Source organism: Lonchura striata, chromosome 9 (assembly GCF_050655825.1).
Source record: "Lonchura striata isolate lonStrDom1 chromosome 9, ASM5065582v1, whole genome shotgun sequence".
Lineage (NCBI taxonomy): Eukaryota > Metazoa > Chordata > Aves > Passeriformes > Estrildidae > Lonchura > Lonchura striata.
In genome coordinates, this window is record NC_140711.1 from 7,871,225 (window position 1) to 7,891,860 (window position 20,636).

General features: G+C 57.6%; 2 protein-coding genes, 24 non-coding genes and 1 pseudogene across 26 annotated transcripts; 2 read left to right on the top strand and 25 right to left on the bottom strand.

Moving 5' to 3' along the window:
• Nucleotides 1-11: 11 nt before the first annotated feature.
• Nucleotides 12-4,183, top strand: LOC110474064 (uncharacterized). The gene is made up of 2 exons (XM_021537155.4): nt 12-120; nt 694-4,183. The coding sequence occupies exon 2, from the start codon at nt 727-729 to the stop codon at nt 1,573-1,575; it is 849 nt and encodes a 282-aa protein (XP_021392830.1). The 5' UTR covers nt 12-120; nt 694-726; the 3' UTR covers nt 1,576-4,183.
• Nucleotides 4,184-7,019: 2,836 nt separating this feature from the next.
• Nucleotides 7,020-10,170, top strand: AIRE (autoimmune regulator). Its single transcript, XM_085587032.1, has 12 exons — nt 7,020-7,288; nt 7,380-7,554; nt 7,656-7,808; nt 7,902-7,973; nt 8,054-8,167; nt 8,271-8,395; nt 8,548-8,625; nt 8,917-9,032; nt 9,102-9,311; nt 9,402-9,498; nt 9,725-9,793; nt 9,956-10,170. Exons 1-12 carry the CDS (start codon nt 7,148-7,150, stop codon nt 10,034-10,036), a joined length of 1,431 nt encoding a protein of 476 aa, XP_085443158.1. The 5' UTR covers nt 7,020-7,147; the 3' UTR covers nt 10,037-10,170.
• Nucleotides 10,171-10,429: 259 nt separating this feature from the next.
• On the bottom strand, nt 10,430-10,548 carry LOC144246871 (5S ribosomal RNA; annotated as a pseudogene).
• Nucleotides 10,549-10,814: 266 nt separating this feature from the next.
• LOC144246872 (5S ribosomal RNA) lies at nt 10,815-10,933 on the bottom strand. Its single transcript, XR_013340603.1, has one exon. It is a non-coding gene; the product is annotated as a 5S ribosomal RNA (ribosomal RNA).
• A 322-nt stretch (nt 10,934-11,255) lies between these two features.
• LOC144246824 (5S ribosomal RNA) lies at nt 11,256-11,374 on the bottom strand. The gene has a single exon (XR_013340555.2). It is a non-coding gene; the product is annotated as a 5S ribosomal RNA (ribosomal RNA).
• A 303-nt stretch (nt 11,375-11,677) lies between these two features.
• LOC144246832 (5S ribosomal RNA) lies at nt 11,678-11,796 on the bottom strand. The gene has a single exon (XR_013340563.2). It is a non-coding gene; the product is annotated as a 5S ribosomal RNA (ribosomal RNA).
• Nucleotides 11,797-12,064: 268 nt separating this feature from the next.
• On the bottom strand, nt 12,065-12,183 carry LOC144246912 (5S ribosomal RNA). Its single transcript, XR_013340644.2, has one exon. It is a non-coding gene; the product is annotated as a 5S ribosomal RNA (ribosomal RNA).
• Nucleotides 12,184-12,451: 268 nt separating this feature from the next.
• LOC144246842 (5S ribosomal RNA) lies at nt 12,452-12,570 on the bottom strand. The gene has a single exon (XR_013340573.2). It is a non-coding gene; the product is annotated as a 5S ribosomal RNA (ribosomal RNA).
• A 322-nt stretch (nt 12,571-12,892) lies between these two features.
• Nucleotides 12,893-13,011, bottom strand: LOC144246862 (5S ribosomal RNA). Its single transcript, XR_013340593.2, has one exon. It is a non-coding gene; the product is annotated as a 5S ribosomal RNA (ribosomal RNA).
• A 268-nt stretch (nt 13,012-13,279) lies between these two features.
• Nucleotides 13,280-13,398, bottom strand: LOC144246855 (5S ribosomal RNA). The gene has a single exon (XR_013340586.2). It is a non-coding gene; the product is annotated as a 5S ribosomal RNA (ribosomal RNA).
• A 304-nt stretch (nt 13,399-13,702) lies between these two features.
• On the bottom strand, nt 13,703-13,821 carry LOC144246841 (5S ribosomal RNA). The gene has a single exon (XR_013340572.2). It is a non-coding gene; the product is annotated as a 5S ribosomal RNA (ribosomal RNA).
• Nucleotides 13,822-14,107: 286 nt separating this feature from the next.
• Nucleotides 14,108-14,226, bottom strand: LOC144246839 (5S ribosomal RNA). The gene has a single exon (XR_013340570.2). It is a non-coding gene; the product is annotated as a 5S ribosomal RNA (ribosomal RNA).
• A 322-nt stretch (nt 14,227-14,548) lies between these two features.
• Nucleotides 14,549-14,667, bottom strand: LOC144246873 (5S ribosomal RNA). The gene has a single exon (XR_013340604.1). It is a non-coding gene; the product is annotated as a 5S ribosomal RNA (ribosomal RNA).
• A 268-nt stretch (nt 14,668-14,935) lies between these two features.
• Nucleotides 14,936-15,054, bottom strand: LOC146766596 (5S ribosomal RNA). The gene has a single exon (XR_014957456.1). It is a non-coding gene; the product is annotated as a 5S ribosomal RNA (ribosomal RNA).
• A 268-nt stretch (nt 15,055-15,322) lies between these two features.
• On the bottom strand, nt 15,323-15,441 carry LOC144246840 (5S ribosomal RNA). Its single transcript, XR_013340571.2, has one exon. It is a non-coding gene; the product is annotated as a 5S ribosomal RNA (ribosomal RNA).
• A 286-nt stretch (nt 15,442-15,727) lies between these two features.
• LOC144246863 (5S ribosomal RNA) lies at nt 15,728-15,846 on the bottom strand. Its single transcript, XR_013340594.1, has one exon. It is a non-coding gene; the product is annotated as a 5S ribosomal RNA (ribosomal RNA).
• Nucleotides 15,847-16,168: 322 nt separating this feature from the next.
• Nucleotides 16,169-16,287, bottom strand: LOC144246910 (5S ribosomal RNA). Its single transcript, XR_013340642.2, has one exon. It is a non-coding gene; the product is annotated as a 5S ribosomal RNA (ribosomal RNA).
• Nucleotides 16,288-16,555: 268 nt separating this feature from the next.
• On the bottom strand, nt 16,556-16,674 carry LOC146766597 (5S ribosomal RNA). Its single transcript, XR_014957457.1, has one exon. It is a non-coding gene; the product is annotated as a 5S ribosomal RNA (ribosomal RNA).
• Nucleotides 16,675-16,960: 286 nt separating this feature from the next.
• On the bottom strand, nt 16,961-17,079 carry LOC146766598 (5S ribosomal RNA). The gene has a single exon (XR_014957458.1). It is a non-coding gene; the product is annotated as a 5S ribosomal RNA (ribosomal RNA).
• A 268-nt stretch (nt 17,080-17,347) lies between these two features.
• On the bottom strand, nt 17,348-17,466 carry LOC146766599 (5S ribosomal RNA). Its single transcript, XR_014957459.1, has one exon. It is a non-coding gene; the product is annotated as a 5S ribosomal RNA (ribosomal RNA).
• A 268-nt stretch (nt 17,467-17,734) lies between these two features.
• On the bottom strand, nt 17,735-17,853 carry LOC146766600 (5S ribosomal RNA). Its single transcript, XR_014957460.1, has one exon. It is a non-coding gene; the product is annotated as a 5S ribosomal RNA (ribosomal RNA).
• Nucleotides 17,854-18,139: 286 nt separating this feature from the next.
• LOC144246892 (5S ribosomal RNA) lies at nt 18,140-18,258 on the bottom strand. Its single transcript, XR_013340624.1, has one exon. It is a non-coding gene; the product is annotated as a 5S ribosomal RNA (ribosomal RNA).
• Nucleotides 18,259-18,580: 322 nt separating this feature from the next.
• Nucleotides 18,581-18,699, bottom strand: LOC144246893 (5S ribosomal RNA). The gene has a single exon (XR_013340625.1). It is a non-coding gene; the product is annotated as a 5S ribosomal RNA (ribosomal RNA).
• Nucleotides 18,700-18,967: 268 nt separating this feature from the next.
• Nucleotides 18,968-19,086, bottom strand: LOC144246908 (5S ribosomal RNA). Its single transcript, XR_013340640.2, has one exon. It is a non-coding gene; the product is annotated as a 5S ribosomal RNA (ribosomal RNA).
• A 286-nt stretch (nt 19,087-19,372) lies between these two features.
• Nucleotides 19,373-19,491, bottom strand: LOC144246825 (5S ribosomal RNA). Its single transcript, XR_013340556.2, has one exon. It is a non-coding gene; the product is annotated as a 5S ribosomal RNA (ribosomal RNA).
• A 322-nt stretch (nt 19,492-19,813) lies between these two features.
• LOC144246887 (5S ribosomal RNA) lies at nt 19,814-19,932 on the bottom strand. The gene has a single exon (XR_013340619.1). It is a non-coding gene; the product is annotated as a 5S ribosomal RNA (ribosomal RNA).
• A 304-nt stretch (nt 19,933-20,236) lies between these two features.
• Nucleotides 20,237-20,355, bottom strand: LOC144246869 (5S ribosomal RNA). Its single transcript, XR_013340600.2, has one exon. It is a non-coding gene; the product is annotated as a 5S ribosomal RNA (ribosomal RNA).
• Between the last annotated feature and the right edge of the window lie 281 nt (nt 20,356-20,636).

Sequence of the window (20,636 nt, forward strand, 5' to 3'; positions counted from 1 at the left end):
GAGCGGACCGCAGGCCAGGGAGCGGCGGCGCTTCCCCTGGCCAAGATGGCGGCGGCACCGTCGGCGCGGTTCCCGTGCCGCGCCCCGCGCAGGCTCCGCGCCGCGCTCCGCGCGATGGCGGTGAGCGCCGGGCAGGGGGTGCCGGGGCGAGCAGCGATGACCTCCGCGCGGGGCTGGGGCGGGCGGCCCCTGGGGCCCGCCGCGCCGTGACTCAGCGCCGCGCGGGGTCCCTCGGTGCGGCGCCGCGACGCGGGAGCTGCCCGGGAATGCGCCTGAGGCGGCCGTGCCTCGCGGCTCCGCGTCCCGGGGGGGCGGCGGCGCGGCGGGCCGCGGGGGAAGCGGGCGGCTCGGGCGCTGTGCGGGGTCAGGCGGGCGGAGCCGCGGGCCGGGCCGGCGCTGCGGCCCCGGCGTGCCTGCCTCGCTGTAATTGACAAGGCGAAGTGCAGAACTCAATTAAAGCCGAGTTCCCGCACGCAGACGCGCCGTATTAGGCTCTGGGAGCCGCTCCGAGGAACGATAGGCTCGCGGAACAGGGGCTGGATGGGCTGAGCTAACGCAGCCGTCCAACAGCGGCGGAGCGCCGCAAAGCCCCGCGTCCCATTGGCCTCAGCACGGCTTACATCGGCTTGTTTCTGCTGCGTGGAAAAAACTGCCTCGTTTGACACATTCCTTTCTTTTCCTCCTGTCTTTCAGATTATGTCGTAACCACAGAACTACTGAGCAGTGATGGAATCACTGGACACTGAGGTGAGGGCACGGAAGACCCTGGGGACTGTGGAATACGTGGAGTCTTCGGGCTTCACGCAGGGGGTGCTGCCCACCAAGAAGGATGTGGTGCAGAACATGCTGTACCTGCTGCAGCCCAAGAGGGCCGGCCAGGCCCAGCGCTCCAAGGAGGATGCGGCCCAGCTTCTCGCAGAGCACCTGCAGGAACACTGGCTGGTCTGCAACCTGCACACCATCGCCACGCAGAGCATAAAGAAACTCATCCTCAAAATGTATGAGGAGTTCACCCGATTGTACCAGACCAGGAAGCAGAGACAGAACCAGGCTTTTTCCGAGCGAGCCGACAGATTCAACGAGAGTTCAGAGAAGCTCTTTGATGTGTTTTGTACAGACACACACATGAGGGATAAACTGGAGGAGTACAGTGGGATAAAAATGACCAGCATTGAGTGGAAGTTTCTGGAAGATCAGAGGAATGAGAGAAAAATGTACTATGAAGATTTCACAGAGAAGCAGGAGCTGAAGATGATGGAAAGAAGGCAGAAGATACAGTGTCTGGAGCACTTCAGGAAGCTCGCCAGGGAAGAGAAGGAGAGCAACAAGGCAAAGGAGATGAAGTACAAGGGTGAGGAGCAGTCGGATGAGGGCACAAGCGTGGACGAGCTGTACCCTGTGGAGGAGGAGAACGGTGGCGCCCCGGCCTTCTCACTGCGGGGCCGGCGGAAGCGCCGCTGCACTGCAGCCGCTGCCGGCACTGACCTGCCCCTGGAGGGCGAGCACATACGGATGAGCATCCGCAGGGTCAGGCCAGGCTTCTACGAGACTGTGGAAAAGGTGAAAAACTGCTAGTGCCCGCCGCAGAGAGCGGGCAGAGCTGCTGGAGTACAAGGTGGCAATGCACACGTTAGGCAAGTTTGAAATCCCACCATCCATTGGAAGTGATTGTTGTAGATCCTCAAGCCAGAGCTCAGGAACATGCTGCCTCCAGGGAAGAGGGCTGCAATGATGACAATGACAGCAAGGACTAAACCATATGGATTTGGAAGGATGAGCTGTCAGCAGCCAGTGATGCCAAGGCTCAAATGCAGCGGATGATCCAAGGTTACGTAGCAAATAAGCCTCTTCTTCCAAGGTCCCTGCATCCGTGGGGTTTGGAAGTCTCAACATTTCTGAGCCAGTGGTGGCCCAACAGCATGAATCAGGACACGGATTTACTGCAGGGTGATAACTTGGACTTGTTGCTAAAAGAAAATCCCTGTGCTAAAGAGCCCTGGCTGCAGTGGGGGTGAAAGATGCTTGGCCTCTTCCTGCGGGAGCTGGCGTTTCTGCCAGGAAGGAAGTGGGTTTGCAGCATGTGTCACCAGCCCCAGAGAGGCACGCTGTGCTTTTGGAAAGGGACTGCTCTCCTGTTTGAGGAACAGGCAGGGAGCAGAAGACAGTGGAGTGCTTTGGCTGTTAAAGCATTGGTGATTCTGAATGTTTCATTCTAGATTCTATTTTACCAACGTTTCCTTGATCAGGATAAACCTTCCCATAACTGGATGAGTTTTATCGTGAAGTCCCTAATCTAGGATCTGGGGTGTGAATTCTAAATGAAGTGGTAATGTTTTATCTTTCAGGGGAGGGGGTTAACATAGGAGAAAATGCAAATTGCATTATTTAGTTTTAAGATGAGAGTAATTTTATAAACTGTTATACTGCCTTTTTAGGACATAGGGAAGAATAAGCCTTCCCAGGTGTAGCTGTGGTGTTCACAGCAGCAGGCACCCAGATCTGGGCTTGCTCTTCCACCCCCGAGGTGGTGTATGTAGACCAGCACGGGGGGAGATGGTAGTTTTCCACCCGGAGGTTGTTTGAACAAAGCGTGACCCTCTCGCCCACGTACATCCTGAGCAGTGACATATCTGTAACTTTTTTAGTTAAGAGTTGCTTTATACTGGTTTTTAAAGGTAAGAGACTTGAACTTCCAGTGAAACCCAGTGCTGGAGATCTCTCTGGTGACATGCCCAAACCTTGCCAGACCACACTGAAAATGGAAAACCCCCAAGTCTCTTATTTGTCCACAAAAGATCTGTGGTAGAAAGAGCGCAAACTTGCCTGGTTTTAAAATTTACCTTCCAGTGTGAATGTTGGTTTCCCCACTCCAGTATCTCAGCTTTTCCCCGTTTCTTTCCTCTCCGTCCTGCACATCATTTACTGACGTTAACTCGTGCTCTTTCATTCTTTGGCTTTTGCTCCCTTTAACAATAAATGCATGTACGAATAATTTTGACAGTTCATTTACTTTTGATGAATCAGTCTTCAGACTGCTTTGAAGTCTTGTGCCAAAGGAGGAATGAAACACAGAGCAGCTGCTGGTCTCCTGGGACACAGCGGCCCCGGCTGGGCTGCCCAGGCAGGCTCCAGCCTGGGCTACCTGGCACAGATCTGCCTGGCTGTGAGTTGCGTGTCCCTTCTCAGGGACTGTGCTCCTTACTGCTGAGGTCCTTGCTCTGTGTCTCTGACAAACTCTTCATGGTAAGTCGCTCCAAAGTATTTAGTGCCCGCCGTGTGCTCTGCACCACTCGTAGTTTTACAGGTTTGGTAGCAGCACCCTTGAGACTCCTCTGCCTGAGGCTTCGCAGCCTCCCTCCATCTCCTCTGACATGCTTCACTGACCTCCCCATGCAAATTATGTCACGTTTAAACTATTTGCCTTCCAGCCTGGAGGTGCTGGATTGAGCCTCTCACTGGGTCTCTACACCAGCAGCTCTGTTTCAGCAGGGAATATAGCCAAGCTCGGACCTCGCCAAAGTAGAAGTTTTTTAATAACTGCTGTAAGCCCCCTTTTTATTACAGATATAGCTGAAGTATAAATGCTTGTGTGAAAAGCAAATCCATTTGGGTTGGCTCGGATATGGAACACAGCTGTATAGTGCTTTATGATTTTCAGGGATTCAGGGAATTTAAGGTTGTCAAATTTGACTTCCTGTCTACCACAGGGAATTACATTTCATTCAGAAGCCCCACACTCAGCCTGCTGGTCTCAGTTGAACTGATGTGTCTGACAGAAAGTCAAGCTGCAGGTGTCAGCATTCTGCTGTCCTCCTTGTTACCTATTTAGTGATTAATCACCTTCACTGTTTCAACATAAGACAAAAAATCTGACCAACTCCTAGGCTGTGATTCTTTTCACGACATCCTGTACAGGCTGAGCAGAGTTTATCACGTTAAAATCATATTTGGGTTTTTTTTAACTGGGTTTGACTGTGGATAGAGCCAAAGCCTGGCTCTTTTTCTGCTGCAACAGGGGGAAAATTTCTAAATCGTGTATTCTGGTATTCTGATTACTCTTCTTTGGGACCATGGTGCCTTTTTAATCAGGACAGTAAATCTTGTCCCAGGATTCTGTACTTTTGTACCTTAACAGTTGTTGACTTTCCTTTTTGGTGTGTCCCAAATAAATTAATATAACATACCTCTGGGCTTTTGTTTCTTCTTTCTAAAGGGGGAGGAAAGAGGAAACTGAAGCTAAAGTAAATCTTCTCTGCTTCAGCTCTCCCTCCCAGATCCTTGCAGGGGCAGCTGGGATGCATGCAGGTGGAGCTGCTCCTGTCCAGACTGTGTGGGGTGGTGGTAGGGAAGCTGCATGAAATGGGAATCTGGCACAGGGGCCCACATGAAGCCCTTTTTTTCAAAGATGCTGAAACCTGGAGCAGCTGAAGGTAAGGGGAGAGGAATAAAATCCCTGCACACAGTGGCAGTGTTCCATGAGGACTCTGTGTTCCTCAGGTGTGGTGGGACTGGCATCAGAGACTGAGGTGGGGCCTCCCTGCCTTCCTGGTGTGATCCCATTCATGAGTGCTCCACTGATGCCTGTTCTCCCCTGCCTGTGGTTCAGGGATGTTGTTTGAGATGAGTGAGGGGCAGTTGTGTCCAAGAGAGACACAGCAATGGTTTACACCACAGGACTTCAGCAAGAAAGGGAAATAGGAAATGGTGGAAGGGGCGTGTTTGCATCAACAGCTTTTGCAGGAGGGAATTGAGATGCATCCCAAGGGCTACAAATACTTGTGCTGGATGCTGAGTCACTGATTTTAGTGGGTATTTGGGCAGGAACATTGTCAACCTTCACCCCTTGAGTCCTGGTTTCTGCTGGGGGAGCAATAGAAAGGAGAGGGCATCCTGAAAGCCATGCATCCCAGCCTGGGGCCCTGACAGCCAGGCAGGGCACATGCCAGCCTCAGGCAAAAGTTGCCTTTTTGCAGCCTTTACAATTTCCTTAGAGCTGCCCAGGCTGGCCAGAGTGAGGTTATACTGAAACACCCGCCTGATTTCCCAGGATGGATGTGCCTCTTGTGGCCAGTGCTCTGCCTCCTGCCCTTCTCAGAAAGGGGAAGGAACACAAAAAAAAAAAAACAACCAAAAATGCAAATCATGGCACTAGTGAGCGGGCTGGATGTGGAAAACAACGTCTGTGACTCAGCACAGAAAGAGTCACAAAGCTGGAATTTAAAACAAGTCCAAGCCCAACTCTGTGGGCATATGGCTCATGGAGTGTTGGGCAGTGTATCCCCACGTGGGAGCTGGGCAGGCAGGGGGAAGTGCCAGAGCCTCATCCTAGACCAGCTATGCCAGACAGCTTAACACAGGGTGACAGTGATAAATTGTGGCACTGCGTGTGCGATACTGGGGAAAACTGTTCCTGGGAAGAGTGGAGCAGACGTGTGAGGCTGTGTCACAACTGTGCTTGTGCTCAGCGCCAGTGGCCGGGCTTCAGCAGAGAGCTCCAGGAGGGGAGATGAACCTCCTGTGTCACCCGACAGCCACGTTTTTTGCCACGGAGGCGGGGAGCAGGGGGATGCATGGCACAGGTGGTGGTGAAGCCATCCCCACTGTGGCAGAGCTAGCTAGGCACAGAAATCCTGGTGCGGGGCACAGGAACCCGGCATGACAGCTGCCCTACCCCCATCCTATGGCTCTCACTGCCTCCACAGGAAAAATCCCCCTGAATGCTGAAAGGAGCTGCAGGGCGAGCTTTTCCAAAGGCAACCACATTAATTTATTAACCAGACACGTGCAAGGGTATTTCCTGCTCTCGCCAAGGGTGTTGTCTTGTTATTCTTCCTGAGTTTCTTGACAGCAGATGCTTCCTCCTGGCACAGCTTTGGAACCAGTAGATACTGCTCCATTCTTTTAAGACATAGCAGTTAAAGTTCCTCCCTGTATCCTCTTGTGCTGTCCAGCAGCGTCCCGTCTTGCACCGTGCTCCAGTCCTGCTCAGGTCAGGGGCCTCAGGACAGCCACAGCACCCCTGGCAGAGCCTCCTGCACAGCCCAGATACACCTTCAGAGTGAGGGAGGCTAGAAATTGATCCTGGGGAAATCCAAATGTCTGGGAGTTAGGGTAGGAGCTGTTGAGCTTTCTCTTTCCCAGCTACCTGGTAGAGAGCAGCCGGACCCCCAGACTTTTCTATGCCAGATGCTTTCAAGGAGCCAGCTTCTCCCTGTCTCCAAGCTTCTTGCAGCTCTTACGCTCAGTTTTGGGAACTGGGTATTGACAGAGGTGTGGGCTGCACCTGCCCAGGTATTCCCTGGGCACACTCGTGGCACTGCTATGGCTCTGGCGAGATGTTTGCTTGTTCAGCATCCTCAATGGTACCCCAACACATCTGTGGAGTTTCTTTGTGTGTCAGCACTTACTGCTGCCCCACAGAAGCTACCTGCAGGAGAGCAGTTTGCTTAATTGGCCCAGCCTCCAGCAGCATTTTATATGCTTTTGCAGGCCAATGTGCCCCTAAATCACTCACATCTTGGCTCCTCTGTCTCTGGAATGCATTCATTATGCGAGCACCCAGACAGTTCCTCCTGCAGTACCCTGTGTTTCTATCTTGAGACAGACCACACTGTTGGTGAGAGGTGCTGGGAAGGGAAGTGGGCAGTGTGGGGGGAAGACACACTCAAAGGCACCCTGACTCTCGTTGCCATCACACCCCCAAACTGTTGGGTGCCTACTTCCCACATGCTCCTGCAGCTGAGTTTCTGGATGAGAGAAACAGGTCCTGTGGAAAGTCCAGAAATTTTGGGAGACGCCTGGGTGACCGCAGATAGGAGAGAGGTGGGAGTCCCTCGCCAGAACTTCACTGACCCCCTCTCCCTGGTCACCCCGGGATGGTCCAGCCGGGTTGGGTGTCCTTCACCAGTGGCACAGCCGACCCCACGCTGGCTGCTGCCGCCCGGGGCTGGGGAAGTGCCTGACCTCAAGCCCGGGGCTGGGGCGTGGGGATAAACCCAGCACCGCCGCCCCCGCGGGAGGAACGGGCTCAGGTTACGGCCTCGTACAGAAATGAGTGGGGCTGCGGGAGTCCAATGAGGTTTCTGGTGCCGCGGCCAAGGTGTATTAAAGGGGAGTGCACGGGCGGCTGCGGGCCGTGTTCCCGGGCATGGCGGGCCCGGGCAGCGACGGGGACCTGCGCCGCCTGCTGAAGCTGCACCGCACCGAGATCGCCATGGCAGTGGACGACGTCTTCCCGCTGCTGCATGGCCTGGCTGACCACGATGTCGTCCCTGACCACATCTTCAAGGTGAGGCTGCGGGGCAGGCCAGGCCGGCCGCGCTGTGGGGGCTGGTGCCGGAGGGCGGAGGGCAGCCCGTGGGCGGTGGTGTGCCCGGCAGGAGACGCTGAGCCGCACGGAGCGGGAGGGCTCCCACCGCGCGTTCCACGCGCTGCTCACCTGGCTGCTGGGCCGCGACCCTGCCGCCGTCCGAGACTTCTGGGCCGTCCTCTTCAAGGACTACAACCTGGAGCGGTACTCCCGGCTCCGGCCTCTCCGCGGCGCCTTCCCCAGAGGTAGTAGGGGGTCAAGTGGGACTGGCACCCCCGGGGGCTGACAGGGGCAGGGGTGACAGCCAGGGTGCTGCTGCCTGTCCCAGTCCCTTTTCTTCTTGCAGAGGTGGAGCTGGGGCGGCAGCGCCGTGGAAGGCGTCTCTCCCCGAGCCCCACAGCACCGGCCCCACACAGACCCCAAGGCAAGAGGAAAGCCCCTGAGGAGCGGGACAAGGCCCGGGTGGCACAGCCTGCTCCACGGCACAATGCCAGTCCTGGTATGGAGACCCAGAGCAGGATGGAGATGGGGCGGGGTGCTGCCCCTGAGGTATTGTGGGTGTCCCCTGATGCCCATCCTCACGATGCTGCAGGGCCCCTGGTGAAGGCAAAGACTGTGAAGAAGCCGGAGGGCACAGATAACCCCCGCACCTCTCGTGCCAGTGGTGAGTGCCAAAACCCCCAGGGCAGCCTCTGCCTGTGTTCCCTGTTTGCCCACCCCACTGAGCCACTGCCCTGCCCGCAGCTCTCCAGGCAGTGGCTGCCTCGGTGCAGAGAGCGGTGGCTGTGGCAGGTGGTGAGGTGCCTGTCAGCCGTGGGGCCATCGAGGGCATCCTCATGAAACATGTGCTGGATCCAAGTAAGTACAGCCCAGCCCAGCCACCTCCTGCCCTTTTTAGTCCCCAAATTCAGGAGTCACCCTCAGGAAGGGGAGCTGGAGCTGCCTCTGGCCTCTTTTGCAGGCCACTCCAAGACAGGCAGCAGAGCTGGTGACAAGCCATATACCCCAACTGCCTGCGAGGAGCCAGAGGCCAGGAGCAGAAGCCACAGCCTGAAGCCCCCTGCCCAGCCCAAGGTATGCCAAAGTGTGGACGCCCCCCTCAGATGTTTTCACCCCCATCTTGTGCAGCTGTCAAGGCTGTGGCAGGGGGTTCTTCCTGCATGGCATCATAGCCATGGCCTGGGGGTGTCCCCCAGTGCAAGCAGTGCCTCTCCAAACCCCTTTTTGTCTCACAACAGAACAGGGAACCCCAATTGCACCCCCAGGGCCAGCTGCAAGCAGCCACTGTCTACAGCCAGGACCTTGTGCCCCACCAGGTGAGCCCTGGGTGTGACACCTGGTGCACCCTCAGGAGGAACTGTTGTGGTTTCCCTGGCATGTCCATTTGCCCTGGCCTTGGAAAGGAAACAGGGCTCAGCTACTGGGGGTGCACCATGTTACTACCCCCAAGAAACAGGCTATTTTACCACCCCTGAAAGGATTGGTGTATTTAATGCAGGGTGGGTGATGGAGGGGGAGAGAGCAAGGGGGGGTGAAAGACCTTGCTACAGCTATGGCTTCAGCCCATGAGGGTGGCAATGACCCCCTGCCCACTCTCCCGGGAACAGGAGAATGAGGATGAGTGTGCAGCATGCGGTGATGGTGGTGAGCTCATCTGCTGTGACGGCTGCCCCAGGGCCTTTCACCTTGCCTGCCTGGTGCCCCCGCTGCCTCACGTCCCCAGGTGAGTGCCAGGGCACACAGGGATGCCAGTGCCCCTGCCGGCCCTCACTGCTCTGCTCGCGCTGTGCAGCGGCACATGGCGATGTGGCTCCTGTGTGGAGAAAGTGACTGAGCCAGGCCAGCTGCTGGAGGCAGACTTGCCTGTGGAGAGACCCGCTGAGGTCCTGGGGGAGGCAGCACGGGACACCCAGCCGGGTGGAGTGGAGGGGAGCGTCTGCAGCCGCTGCTGCACCCGGATCCTCACTCCCCACCACTGTCCTGCTCCCAGTGGGGACCCCAGGTGAGTTCCCCATCACGCCCCACATCCCAGCCTTAGTTCCTCCCTGGGAGGTTCAGCCCTGACTGGTCTGTATCACATCTGATGGTATAGGGGGCTACAGCTGTGCACGTCCTGCACGGGCACCCTGGACACAGATAGTCTGGGCACTACCGCAGCAGCTGGAGACCAACTGCTTCCAGCAGCCAAGGTCAGCACAAGAAGTGCCAGGAATGGGGTGGGAGAGGAAAAGTGGGGCCTTAGGGGAGCAGGAAGGTAGAGGTAGGTCAGGCAGAGTGACCTACCTACCTACACCACATGGAGGCAATTTAGTGAAGCTGTAATGGGGGAGCATGAGCTGGGCCTACACTAGGTGACTAAAAGGTGAGCAGGCTGAGGGCAGCAAGGGAGCTCACAGGACATCTCTCCATACACAGGCAGAAGATGGAGCCCTTGGCACTGACCCTGTGCTGAGCCGGGAGGAGCTCGATGTTCTGCTAGGTGAGGTAAGACTCTGTGTGACACCAAGAGGCAGATTCTATAAAAAAGGGACCATGTCTCTGGTGCAGCCCACAGGGTGACATGGAACTGTGGGTCAGGCAGCATGTGCGTGGAAAGAGGGGAAGGCTGTGGGATAGGAAGAGAAAATGATTGGGGCTGTCCCACAGAGCATGTGGGATGGGATCTTGCAGTGGGCGTTCCAGACCATGGCACGGCCGCTAACAGAAACGCAGGGGCTCCTCGCCTAGTACACAGACCAAGCAGCACACTCCACAACCCAGGCCATGGAAAAGCACCCTCTGAGACACACATCAATACACACAAAAAGAGGCATCAAGACAGCACAAAAAACTCTCAGAATAAAAAACTGCCTATCAAGAGAACATCACAAACTTATAAAGACAAAAGTGCACGGCAGGCCACATACAGTGAGAATCAACGGACAAGAGCAAAACAGAAAATGTGCATAACAAACATGCGAAAGTCAACACACTAGAAAAAAAATAAAAAAAATTAACAACAGATGAGAAAAAAAATTAATATAATAAAAAGAATGAAACAGCCACAAATTATTAAATAAATCCAAAATGAAAAGCGAACTGAAAAGACAAATTTAGGAAAATTCAATAAAGGGATGGACATGCTTACAGCACCCGGTATTCCCAGGCGGGATCCCATCCAAGTACTAACCGGGCCTGACCCTGCTTAGCATCCGAGATCAGACGAGATCGGGCGCTCTCAGGGTGGTATGGCCGTAGGCAACTGACAATCCCTCAGCACCGGCCTCGACCACAACACATCACCCTCCATGGAAGCCCCACCATGTCACAGAGGCTCCACACGGCCCTCAGGACAGCCCCTGCCCATGACTACTGAGAGACTGACTGACCCACAACACGCACACAAGGTCAGAAAGTCACACAAGGCAAAAAAGGCACACAAGGCACACCTGGCCCTTGCCTCCTGGCCCTCGCCACGGCTGCCCGAGCAAAAGCGTGCAGCAGCTGCCCAGCACGCAGCAAAAGAAGCCTACAGCACCCGGTATTCCCAGGCGGTCTCCCATCCAAGTACTAACCGGGCCCGACCCTGCTTAGCTTCCGAGATCAGACGAGATCGGGCGCTCTCAGGGTGGTATGGCCGTAGGCACCTGACAATCCCTCAGCACCGGCCTCAACCACAACACATCACCCTCCATGGAAGCCCCACCATGTCACAGAGGCTCCACACGGCCCTCAGGACAGCCCCTGCCCATGACTGCAGCGAGAGACTGACTGACCCACAACACGCACACAAGGTAAGAAAGGCACACAAGGCAAAAAAGGCACACAAGGCAAAAATGGCACACAAGGCAAAAAAGGCACACAAGGCAAAAATGGCACACAAGGCACACCTGCCCCTTCCCTCGTCCCCCTCGCCACGGCTGCCCGAGCAAAAGCGTGCAGCAGCTGCCCAGCACGCAGCAAAAGAAGCCTACAGCACCCGGTATTCCCAGGCGGTCTCCCATCCAAGTACTAACCGGGCCCGACCCTGCTTAGCTTCCGAGATCAGACGAGATCGGGCGCTCTCAGGGTGGTATGGCCGTAGGCACCTGACAATCCCTCAGCACCGGCCTCGACCACAACACATCTCCCTCCATGGAAGCCCCACCATGTCACAGAGGCTCCACACGGTCATTAGGACCGCGGTGCCCACAACGGGATCAGGACACTGACTGACCCACAACACACCCACAAGGCAAAAAAGGCACACAGGGCAAAAAAGGCACACAAGGCAAAAACGGCACACAAGGCAAAAAAGGCACACAAGGCACACCTGCCCCTTCCCTCGTCCCCCTCACCACGACTACCCGAGGAAAAGCGTGCAGCAGCTGCCCAGCACGCAGCAAAAGAAGCCTACAGCACCCGGTATTCCCAGGCGGTCTCCCATCCAAGTACTAACCGGGCCCGACCCTGCTTAGCTTCCGAGATCAGACGAGATCGGGCGCTCTCAGGGTGGTATGGCCGTAGGCACCTGACAATCCCTCAGCACCAGGCTCGACCACAACACATCACCCTCCATGGAAGCCCCACCATGTCACAGAGGCTCCACACGGCCCTCAGGACATCCCCTGCCCATGACTGCACCGAGAGACTGACTGACCCACAACACACACACAAGGCAAAAAAGGCACACAAGGCAAAAAAGGCACACAAGGCACACCTGCCCCTTCCCTCCTGGCCCTCGCCACGGCTGCCCGAGCAAAAACGTTCAGCAGCTGCCCAGCACGCAACAAAAAAAGCCTACAGCACCCGGTATTCCCAGGCGGTCTCCCATCCAAGTACTAACCGGGCCCGACCCTGCTTAGCTTCCGAGATCAGACGAGATCGGGCGCTCTCAGGGTGGTATGGCCGTAGGCACCTGACAATCCCTCAGCACCGGCCTCGACCACAACACATCACCCTCCATGGAAGCCCCACCATGTCACAGAGGCTCCACATGGCCCTCAGGACAGCCCCTGCCCGCAACGGGATCAGGACACTGACTGACCCACAACACGCACACAAGGCAAAAAAGGCACACAAGGCAAAAAAGGCACACAAGGCACACCTGCCCCTTCCCTCGTCCCCCTCGCCACGGCTGCCCGAGCAAAAGCGTGCAGCAGCTGCCCAGCACACAGCAAAAGAAGCCTACAGCACCCGGTATTCCCAGGCGGTCTCCCATCCAAGTACTAACCGGGCCCGACCCTGCTTAGCTTCCGAGATCAGACGAGATCGGGCGCTCTCAGGGTGGTATGGCCGTAGGCACCTGACAATCCCTCAGCACCGGCCTCAACCACAACACATCACCCTCCATGGAAGCCCCACCATGTCACAGAGGCTCCACACGGCCCTCAGGACAGCCCCTGCCCATGACTGCACCGAGAGACTGACTGACCCACAACACGCACACAAGGTAAGAAAGGCACACAAGGCAAAAAAGGCACACAAGGCAAAAATGGCACACAAGGCAAAAAAGGCACACAAGGCAAAAATGGCACACAAGGCACACCTGCCCCTTCCCTCGTCCCCCTCGCCACGGCTGCCCGAGCAAAAGCGTGCAGCAGCTGCCCAGCACGCAGCAAAAGAAGCCTACAGCACCCGGTATTCCCAGGCGGTCTCCCATCCAAGTACTAACCGGGCCCGACCCTGCTTAGCTTCCGAGATCAGACGAGATCGGGCGCTCTCAGGGTGGTATGGCCGTAGGCACCTGACAATCCCTCAGCACCAGGCTCGACCACAACACATCACCCTCCATGGAAGCCCCACCATGTCACAGAGGCTCCACATGGCCCTCAGGACAGCCCCTGCCCGCAACGGGATCAGGACACTGACTGACCCACAACACGCACACAAGGCAAAAAAGGCACACAAGGCAAAAAAGGCACACAAGGCACACCTGGCCCTTCCCTCGTCCCCCTCGCCACGGCTGCCCGAGAAAAAGCGTGCAGCAGCTGCCCAGCACGCAGCAAAAGAAGCCTACAGCACCCGGTATTCCCAGGCGGTCTCCCATCCAAGTACTAACCGGGCCCGACCCTGCTTAGCTTCCGAGATCAGACGAGATCGGGCGCTCTCAGGGTGGTATGGCCGTAGGCACCTGACAATCCCTCAGCACCGGCCTCGACCACAACACATCTCCCTCCATGGAAGCCCCACCATGTCACAGAGGCTCCACACGGCCCTCAGGACAGCCCCTGCCCATGACTGCACCGAGAGACTGACTGACCCACAACACGCACACAAGTTAAGAAAGTCACACAAGGCAAAAAAGGCACACAAGGCAAAAACGGCACACAAGGCAAAAAAGGCACACAAGGCACACCTGCCCCTTCCCTCGTCCCCCTCGCCACGGCTGCCCGAGCAAAAGCGTGCAGCAGCTGCCCAGCACGCAGCAAAAGAAGCCTACAGCACCCAGTATTCCCAGGCGGTCTCCCATCCAAGTACTAACCGGGCCCGACCCTGCTTAGCTTCCGAGATCAGACGAGATCGGGCGCTCTCAGGGTGGTATGGCCGTAGGCACCTGACAATCCCTCAGCACCGGCCTCGACCACAACACATCTCCCTCCATGGAAGCCCCACCATGTCACAGAGGCTCCTCACGGCCCTCAGGACAGCCCCTGCCCATGACTGCACCGAGAGACTGACTGACCCACAACACACCCACAAGGCAAAAAAGGCACACAGGGCAAAAAAGGCACACAAGGCAAAAAAGGCACACAAGGCACACCTGCCCCTTCCCTCGTCCCCCTCACCACGACTACCCGAGGAAAAGCGTGCAGCAGCTGCCCAGCACGCAGCAAAAGAAGCCTACAGCACCCGGTATTCCCAGGCGGTCTCCCATCCAAGTACTAACCGGGCCCGACCCTGCTTAGCTTCCGAGATCAGACGAGATCGGGCGCTCTCAGGGTGGTATGGCCGTAGGCACCTGACAATCCCTCAGCACCGGCCTCAACCACAACACATCACCCTCCATGGAAGCCCCACCATGTCACAGAGGCTCCACACGGCCCTCAGGACAGCCCCTGCCCATGACTGCACCGAGAGACTGACTGACCCACAACACGCACACAAGGTAAGAAAGGCACACAAGGCAAAAAAGGCACACAAGGCAAAAATGGCACACAAGGCAAAAAAGGCACACAAGGCAAAAATGGCACACAAGGCACACCTGCCCCTTCCCTCGTCCCCCTCACCACGACTACCCGAGGAAAAGCGTGCAGCAGCTGCCCAGCACGCAGCAAAAGAAGCCTACAGCACCCGGTATTCCCAGGCGGTCTCCCATCCAAGTACTAACCGGGCCCGACCCTGCTTAGCTTCCGAGATCAGACGAGATCGGGCGCTCTCAGGGTGGTATGGCCGTAGGCACCTGACAATCCCTCAGCACCGGCCTCGACCACAACACATCACCCTCCATGGAAGCCCCACCATGTCACAGAGGCTCCACACGGCCCTCAGGACATCCCCTGCCCATGACTGCACCGAGAGACTGACTGACCCACAACACACACACAAGGCAAAAAAGGCACACAAGGCAAAAAAGGCACACAAGGCACACCTGCCCCTTCCCTCCTGGCCCTCGCCACGGCTGCCCGAGCAAAAACGTTCAGCAGCTGCCCAGCACGCAACAAAAAAAGCCTACAGCACCCGGTATTCCCAGGCGGTCTCCCATCCAAGTACTAACCGGGCCCGACCCTGCTTAGCTTCCGAGATCAGACGAGATCGGGCGCTCTCAGGGTGGTATGGCCGTAGGCACCTGACAATCCCTCAGCACCGGCCTCGACCACAACACATCACCCTCCATGGAAGCCCCACCATGTCACAGAGGCTCCACATGGCCCTCAGGACAGCCCCTGCCCGCAACGGGATCAGGACACTGACTGACCCACAACACGCACACAAGGCAAAAAAGGCACACAAGGCAAAAAAGGCACACAAGGCACACCTGGCCCTTCCCTCGTCCCCCTCGCCACGGCTGCCCGAGAAAAAGCGTGCAGCAGCTGCCCAGCACGCAGCAAAAGAAGCCTACAGCACCCGGTATTCCCAGGCGGTCTCCCATCCAAGTACTAACCGGGCCCGACCCTGCTTAGCTTCCGAGATCAGACGAGATCGGGCGCTCTCAGGGTGGTATGGCCGTAGGCACCTGACAATCCCTCAGCACCGGCCTCGACCACAACACATCTCCCTCCATGGAAGCCCCACCATGTCACAGAGGCTCCTCACGGCCCTCAGGACAGGCCCTGCCCATGACTGCACCGAGAGACTGACTGACCCACAACACACCCACAAGGCAAAAAAGGCACACAGGGCAAAAAAGGCACACAAGGCAAAAAAGGCACACAAGGCACACCTGCCCCTTCCCTCGTCCCCCTCGCCACGGCTGCCCGAGCAAAAGCGTGCAGCAGCTGCCCAGCACACAGCAAAAGAAGCCTACAGCACCCGGTATTCCCAGGCGGTCTCCCATCCAAGTACTAACCGGGCCCGACCCTGCTTAGCTTCCGAGATCAGACGAGATCGGGCGCTCTCAGGGTGGTATGGCCGTAGGCACCTGACAATCCCTCAGCACCGGCCTCAACCACAACACATCACCCTCCATGGAAGCCCCACCATGTCACAGAGGCTCCACACGGCCCTCAGGACAGCCCCTGCCCATGACTGCACCGAGAGACTGACTGACCCACAACACGCACACAAGGTAAGAAAGGCACACAAGGCAAAAAAGGCACACAAGGCAAAAATGGCACACAAGGCAAAAAAGGCACACAAGGCAAAAATGGCACACAAGGCACACCTGCCCCTTCCCTCGTCCCCCTCGCCACGGCTGCCCGAGCAAAAGCGTGCAGCAGCTGCCCAGCACGCAGCAAAAGAAGCCTACAGCACCCGGTATTCCCAGGCGGTCTCCCATCCAAGTACTAACCGGGCCCGACCCTGCTTAGCTTCCGAGATCAGACGAGATCGGGCGCTCTCAGGGTGGTATGGCCGTAGGCACCTGACAATCCCTCAGCACCAGGCTCGACCACAACACATCACCCTCCATGGAAGCCCCACCATGTCACAGAGGCTCCACATGGCCCTCAGGACAGCCCCTGCCCGCAACGGGATCAGGACACTGACTGACCCACAACACGCACACAAGGCAAAAAAGGCACACAAGGCAAAAAAGGCACACAAGGCACACCTGGCCCTTCCCTCGTCCCCCTCGCCACGGCTGCCCGAGGAAAAGCGTGCAGCAGCTGCCCAGCACGCAGCAAAAGAAGCCTACAGCACCCGGTATTCCCAGGCGGTCTCCCATCCAAGTACTAACCGGGCCCGACCCTGCTTAGCTTCCGAGATCAGACGAGATCGGGCGCTCTCAGGGTGGTATGGCCGTAGGCACCTGACAATCCCTCAGCACCGGCCTCGACCACAACACATCTCCCTCCATGGAAGCCCCACCATGTCACAGAGGCTCCTCACGGCCCTCAGGACAGCCCCTGCCCATGACTGCACCGAGAGACTGACTGACCCACAACACACCCACAAGGCAAAAAAGGCACACAGGGCAAAAAAGGCACACAAGGCAAAAAAGGCACACAAGGCACACCTGCCCCTTCCCTCGTCCCCCTCACCACGACTACCCGAGGAAAAGCGTGCAGCAGCTGCCCAGCACGCAGCAAAAGAAGCCTACAGCACCCGGTATTCCCAGGCGGTCTCCCATCCAAGTACTAACCGGGCCCGACCCTGCTTAGCTTCCGAGATCAGACGAGATCGGGCGCTCTCAGGGTGGTATGGCCGTAGGCACCTGACAATCCCTCAGCACCGGCCTCGACCACAACACATCTCCCTCCATGGAAGCCCCACCATGTCACAGAGGCTCCACACGGCCCTCAGGACAGCCCCTGCCCATGACTGCACCGAGAGACTGACTGACCCACAACACACACACAAGGCAAAAAAGGCACACAAGGCAAAAAAGGCACACAAGGCACACCTGCCCCTTCCCTCCTGGCCCTCGCCACGGCTGCCCGAGCAAAAACGTTCAGCAGCTGCCCAGCACGCAACAAAAAAAGCCTACAGCACCCGGTATTCCCAGGCGGTCTCCCATCCAAGTACTAACCGGGCCCGACCCTGCTTAGCTTCCGAGATCAGACGAGATCGGGCGCTCTCAGGGTGGTATGGCCGTAGGCACCTGACAATCCCTCAGCACCGGCCTCGACCACAACACATCACCCTCCATGGAAGCCCCACCATGTCACAGAGGCTCCACATGGCCCTCAGGACAGCCCCTGCCCGCAACGGGATCAGGACACTGACTGACCCACAACACGCACACAAGGCAAAAAAGGCACACAAGGCAAAAAAGGCACACAAGGCACACCTGGCCCTTCCCTCGTCCCCCTCGCCACGGCTGCCCGAGAAAAAGCGTGCAGCAGCTGCCCAGCACGCAGCAAAAGAAGCCTACAGCACCCGGTATTCCCAGGCGGTCTCCCATCCAAGTACTAACCGGGCCCGACCCTGCTTAGCTTCCGAGATCAGACGAGATCGGGCGCTCTCAGGGTGGTATGGCCGTAGGCACCTGACAATCCCTCAGCACCGGCCTCGACCACAACACATCTCCCTCCATGGAAGCCCCACCATGTCACAGAGGCTCCTCACGGCCCTCAGGACAGCCCCTGCCCATGACTGCACCGAGAGACTGACTGACCCACAACACACCCACAAGGCAAAAAAGGCACACAGGGCAAAAAAGGCACACAAGGCAAAAAAGGCACACAAGGCACACCTGCCCCTTCCCTCGTCCCCCTCGCCACGGCTGCCCGAGCAAAAGCGTGCAGCAGCTGCCCAGCACACAGCAAAAGAAGCCTACAGCACCCGGTATTCCCAGGCGGTCTCCCATCCAAGTACTAACCGGGCCCGACCCTGCTTAGCTTCCGAGATCAGACGAGATCGGGCGCTCTCAGGGTGGTATGGCCGTAGGCACCTGACAATCCCTCAGCACCGGCCTCAACCACAACACATCACCCTCCATGGAAGCCCCACCATGTCACAGAGGCTCCACACGGCCCTCAGGACAGCCCCTGCCCATGACTGCACCGAGAGACTGACTGACCCACAACACGCACACAAGGTAAGAAAGGCACACAAGGCAAAAAAGGCACACAAGGCAAAAATGGCACACAAGGCAAAAAAGGCACACAAGGCAAAAATGGCACACAAGGCACACCTGCCCCTTCCCTCGTCCCCCTCGCCACGGCTGCCCGAGCAAAAGCGTGCAGCAGCTGCCCAGCACGCAGCAAAAGAAGCCTACAGCACCCGGTATTCCCAGGCGGTCTCCCATCCAAGTACTAACCGGGCCCGACCCTGCTTAGCTTCCGAGATCAGACGAGATCGGGCGCTCTCAGGGTGGTATGGCCGTAGGCACCTGACAATCCCTCAGCACCGGCCTCGACCACAACACATCACCCTCCATGGAAGCCCCACCATGTCACAGAGGCTCCACATGGCCCTCAGGACAGCCCCTGCCCGCAACGAGATCAGGACACTGACTGACCCACAACACGCACACAAGGCAAAAAAGGCACACAAGGCAAAAAAGGCACACAAGGCACACCTGGCCCTTCCCTCGTCCCCCTCGCCACGGCTGCCCGAGAAAAAGCGTGCAGCAGCTGCCCAGCACGCAGCAAAAGAAGCCTACAGCACCCGGTATTCCCAGGCGGTCTCCCATCCAAGTACTAACCGGGCCCGACCCTGCTTAGCTTCCGAGATCAGACGAGATCGGGCGCTCTCAGGGTGGTATGGCCGTAGGCACCTGACAATCCCTCAGCACCGGCCTCGACCACAACACATCTCCCTCCATGGAAGCCCCACCATGTCACAGAGGCTCCTCACGGCCCTCAGGACAGCCCCTGCCCATGACTGCACCGAGAGACTGACTGACCCACAACACACCCACAAGGCAAAAAAGGCACACAGGGCAAAAAAGGCACACAAGGCAAAAAAGGCACACAAGGCACACCTGCCCCTTCCCTCGTCCCCCTCACCACGACTACCCGAGGAAAAGCGTGCAGCAGCTGCCCAGCACGCAGCAAAAGAAGCCTACAGCACCCGGTATTCCCAGGCGGTCTCCCATCCAAGTACTAACCGGGCCCGACCCTGCTTAGCTTCCGAGATCAGACGAGATCGGGCGCTCTCAGGGTGGTATGGCCGTAGGCACCTGACAATCCCTCAGCACCGGCCTCAACCACAACACATCACCCTCCATGGAAGCCCCACCATGTCACAGAGGCTCCACACGGCCCTCAGGACAGCCCCTGCCCATGACTGCACCGAGAGACTGACTGACCCACAACACGCACACAAGGTAAGAAAGGCACACAAGGCAAAAAAGGCACACAAGGCAAAAATGGCACACAAGGCAAAAAAGGCACACAAGGCAAAAATGGCACACAAGGCACACCTGCCCCTTCCCTCGTCCCCCTCACCACGACTACCCGAGGAAAAGCGTGCAGCAGCTGCCCAGCACGCAGCAAAAGAAGCCTACAGCACCCGGTATTCCCAGGCGGTCTCCCATCCAAGTACTAACCGGGCCCGACCCTGCTTAGCTTCCGAGATCAGACGAGATCGGGCGCTCTCAGGGTGGTATGGCCGTAGGCACCTGACAATCCCTCAGCACCGGCCTCGACCACAACACATCTCCCTCCATGGAAGCCCCACCATGTCACAGAGGCTCCACACGGCCCTCAGGACAGCCCCTGCCCATGACTGCACCGAGAGACTGACTGACCCACAACACGCACACAAGTTAAGAAAGTCACACAAGGCAAAAAAGGCACACAAGGCAAAAACGGCACACAAGGCAAAAAAGGCACACAAGGCACACCTGCCCCTTCCCTCGTCCCCCTCGCCACGGCTGCCCGAGCAAAAGCGTGCAGCAGCTGCCCAGCACGCAGCAAAAGAAGCCTACAGCACCCGGTATTCCCAGGCGGTCTCCCATCCAAGTACTAACCGGGCCCGACCCTGCTTAGCTTCCGAGATCAGACGAGATCGGGCGCTCTCAGGGTGGTATGGCCGTAGGCACCTGACAATCCCTCAGCACCGGCCTCGACCACAACACATCTCCCTCCATGGAAGCCCCACCATGTCACAGAGGCTCCTCACGGCCCTCAGGACAGCCCCTGCCCATGACTGCACCGAGAGACTGACTGACCCACAACACACCCACAAGGCAAAAAAGGCACACAGGGCAAAAAAGGCACACAAGGCAAAAAAGGCACACAAGGCACACCTGCCCCTTCCCTCGTCCCCCTCACCACGACTACCCGAGGAAAAGCGTGCAGCAGCTGCCCAGCACGCAGCA

Bases quoted from the DNA above. Each gene is read 5' to 3' on its own strand.
- LOC110474064 (XM_021537155.4), top strand. From the start codon at position 727: ATGGAATCACTGGACACTGAGGTGAGGGCACGGAAGACCCTGGGGACT.
- AIRE (XM_085587032.1), top strand. From the start codon at position 7,148: ATGGCGGGCCCGGGCAGCGACGGGGACCTGCGCCGCCTGCTGAAGCTG. The intron at 7,289-7,379 runs GTGAGGCTGCGG...TGTGCCCGGCAG, and splicing joins TCCCTGACCACATCTTCAAG to GAGACGCTGAGCCGCACGGA. The intron at 9,499-9,724 runs GTCAGCACAAGA...CTCCATACACAG, and splicing joins AACTGCTTCCAGCAGCCAAG to GCAGAAGATGGAGCCCTTGG.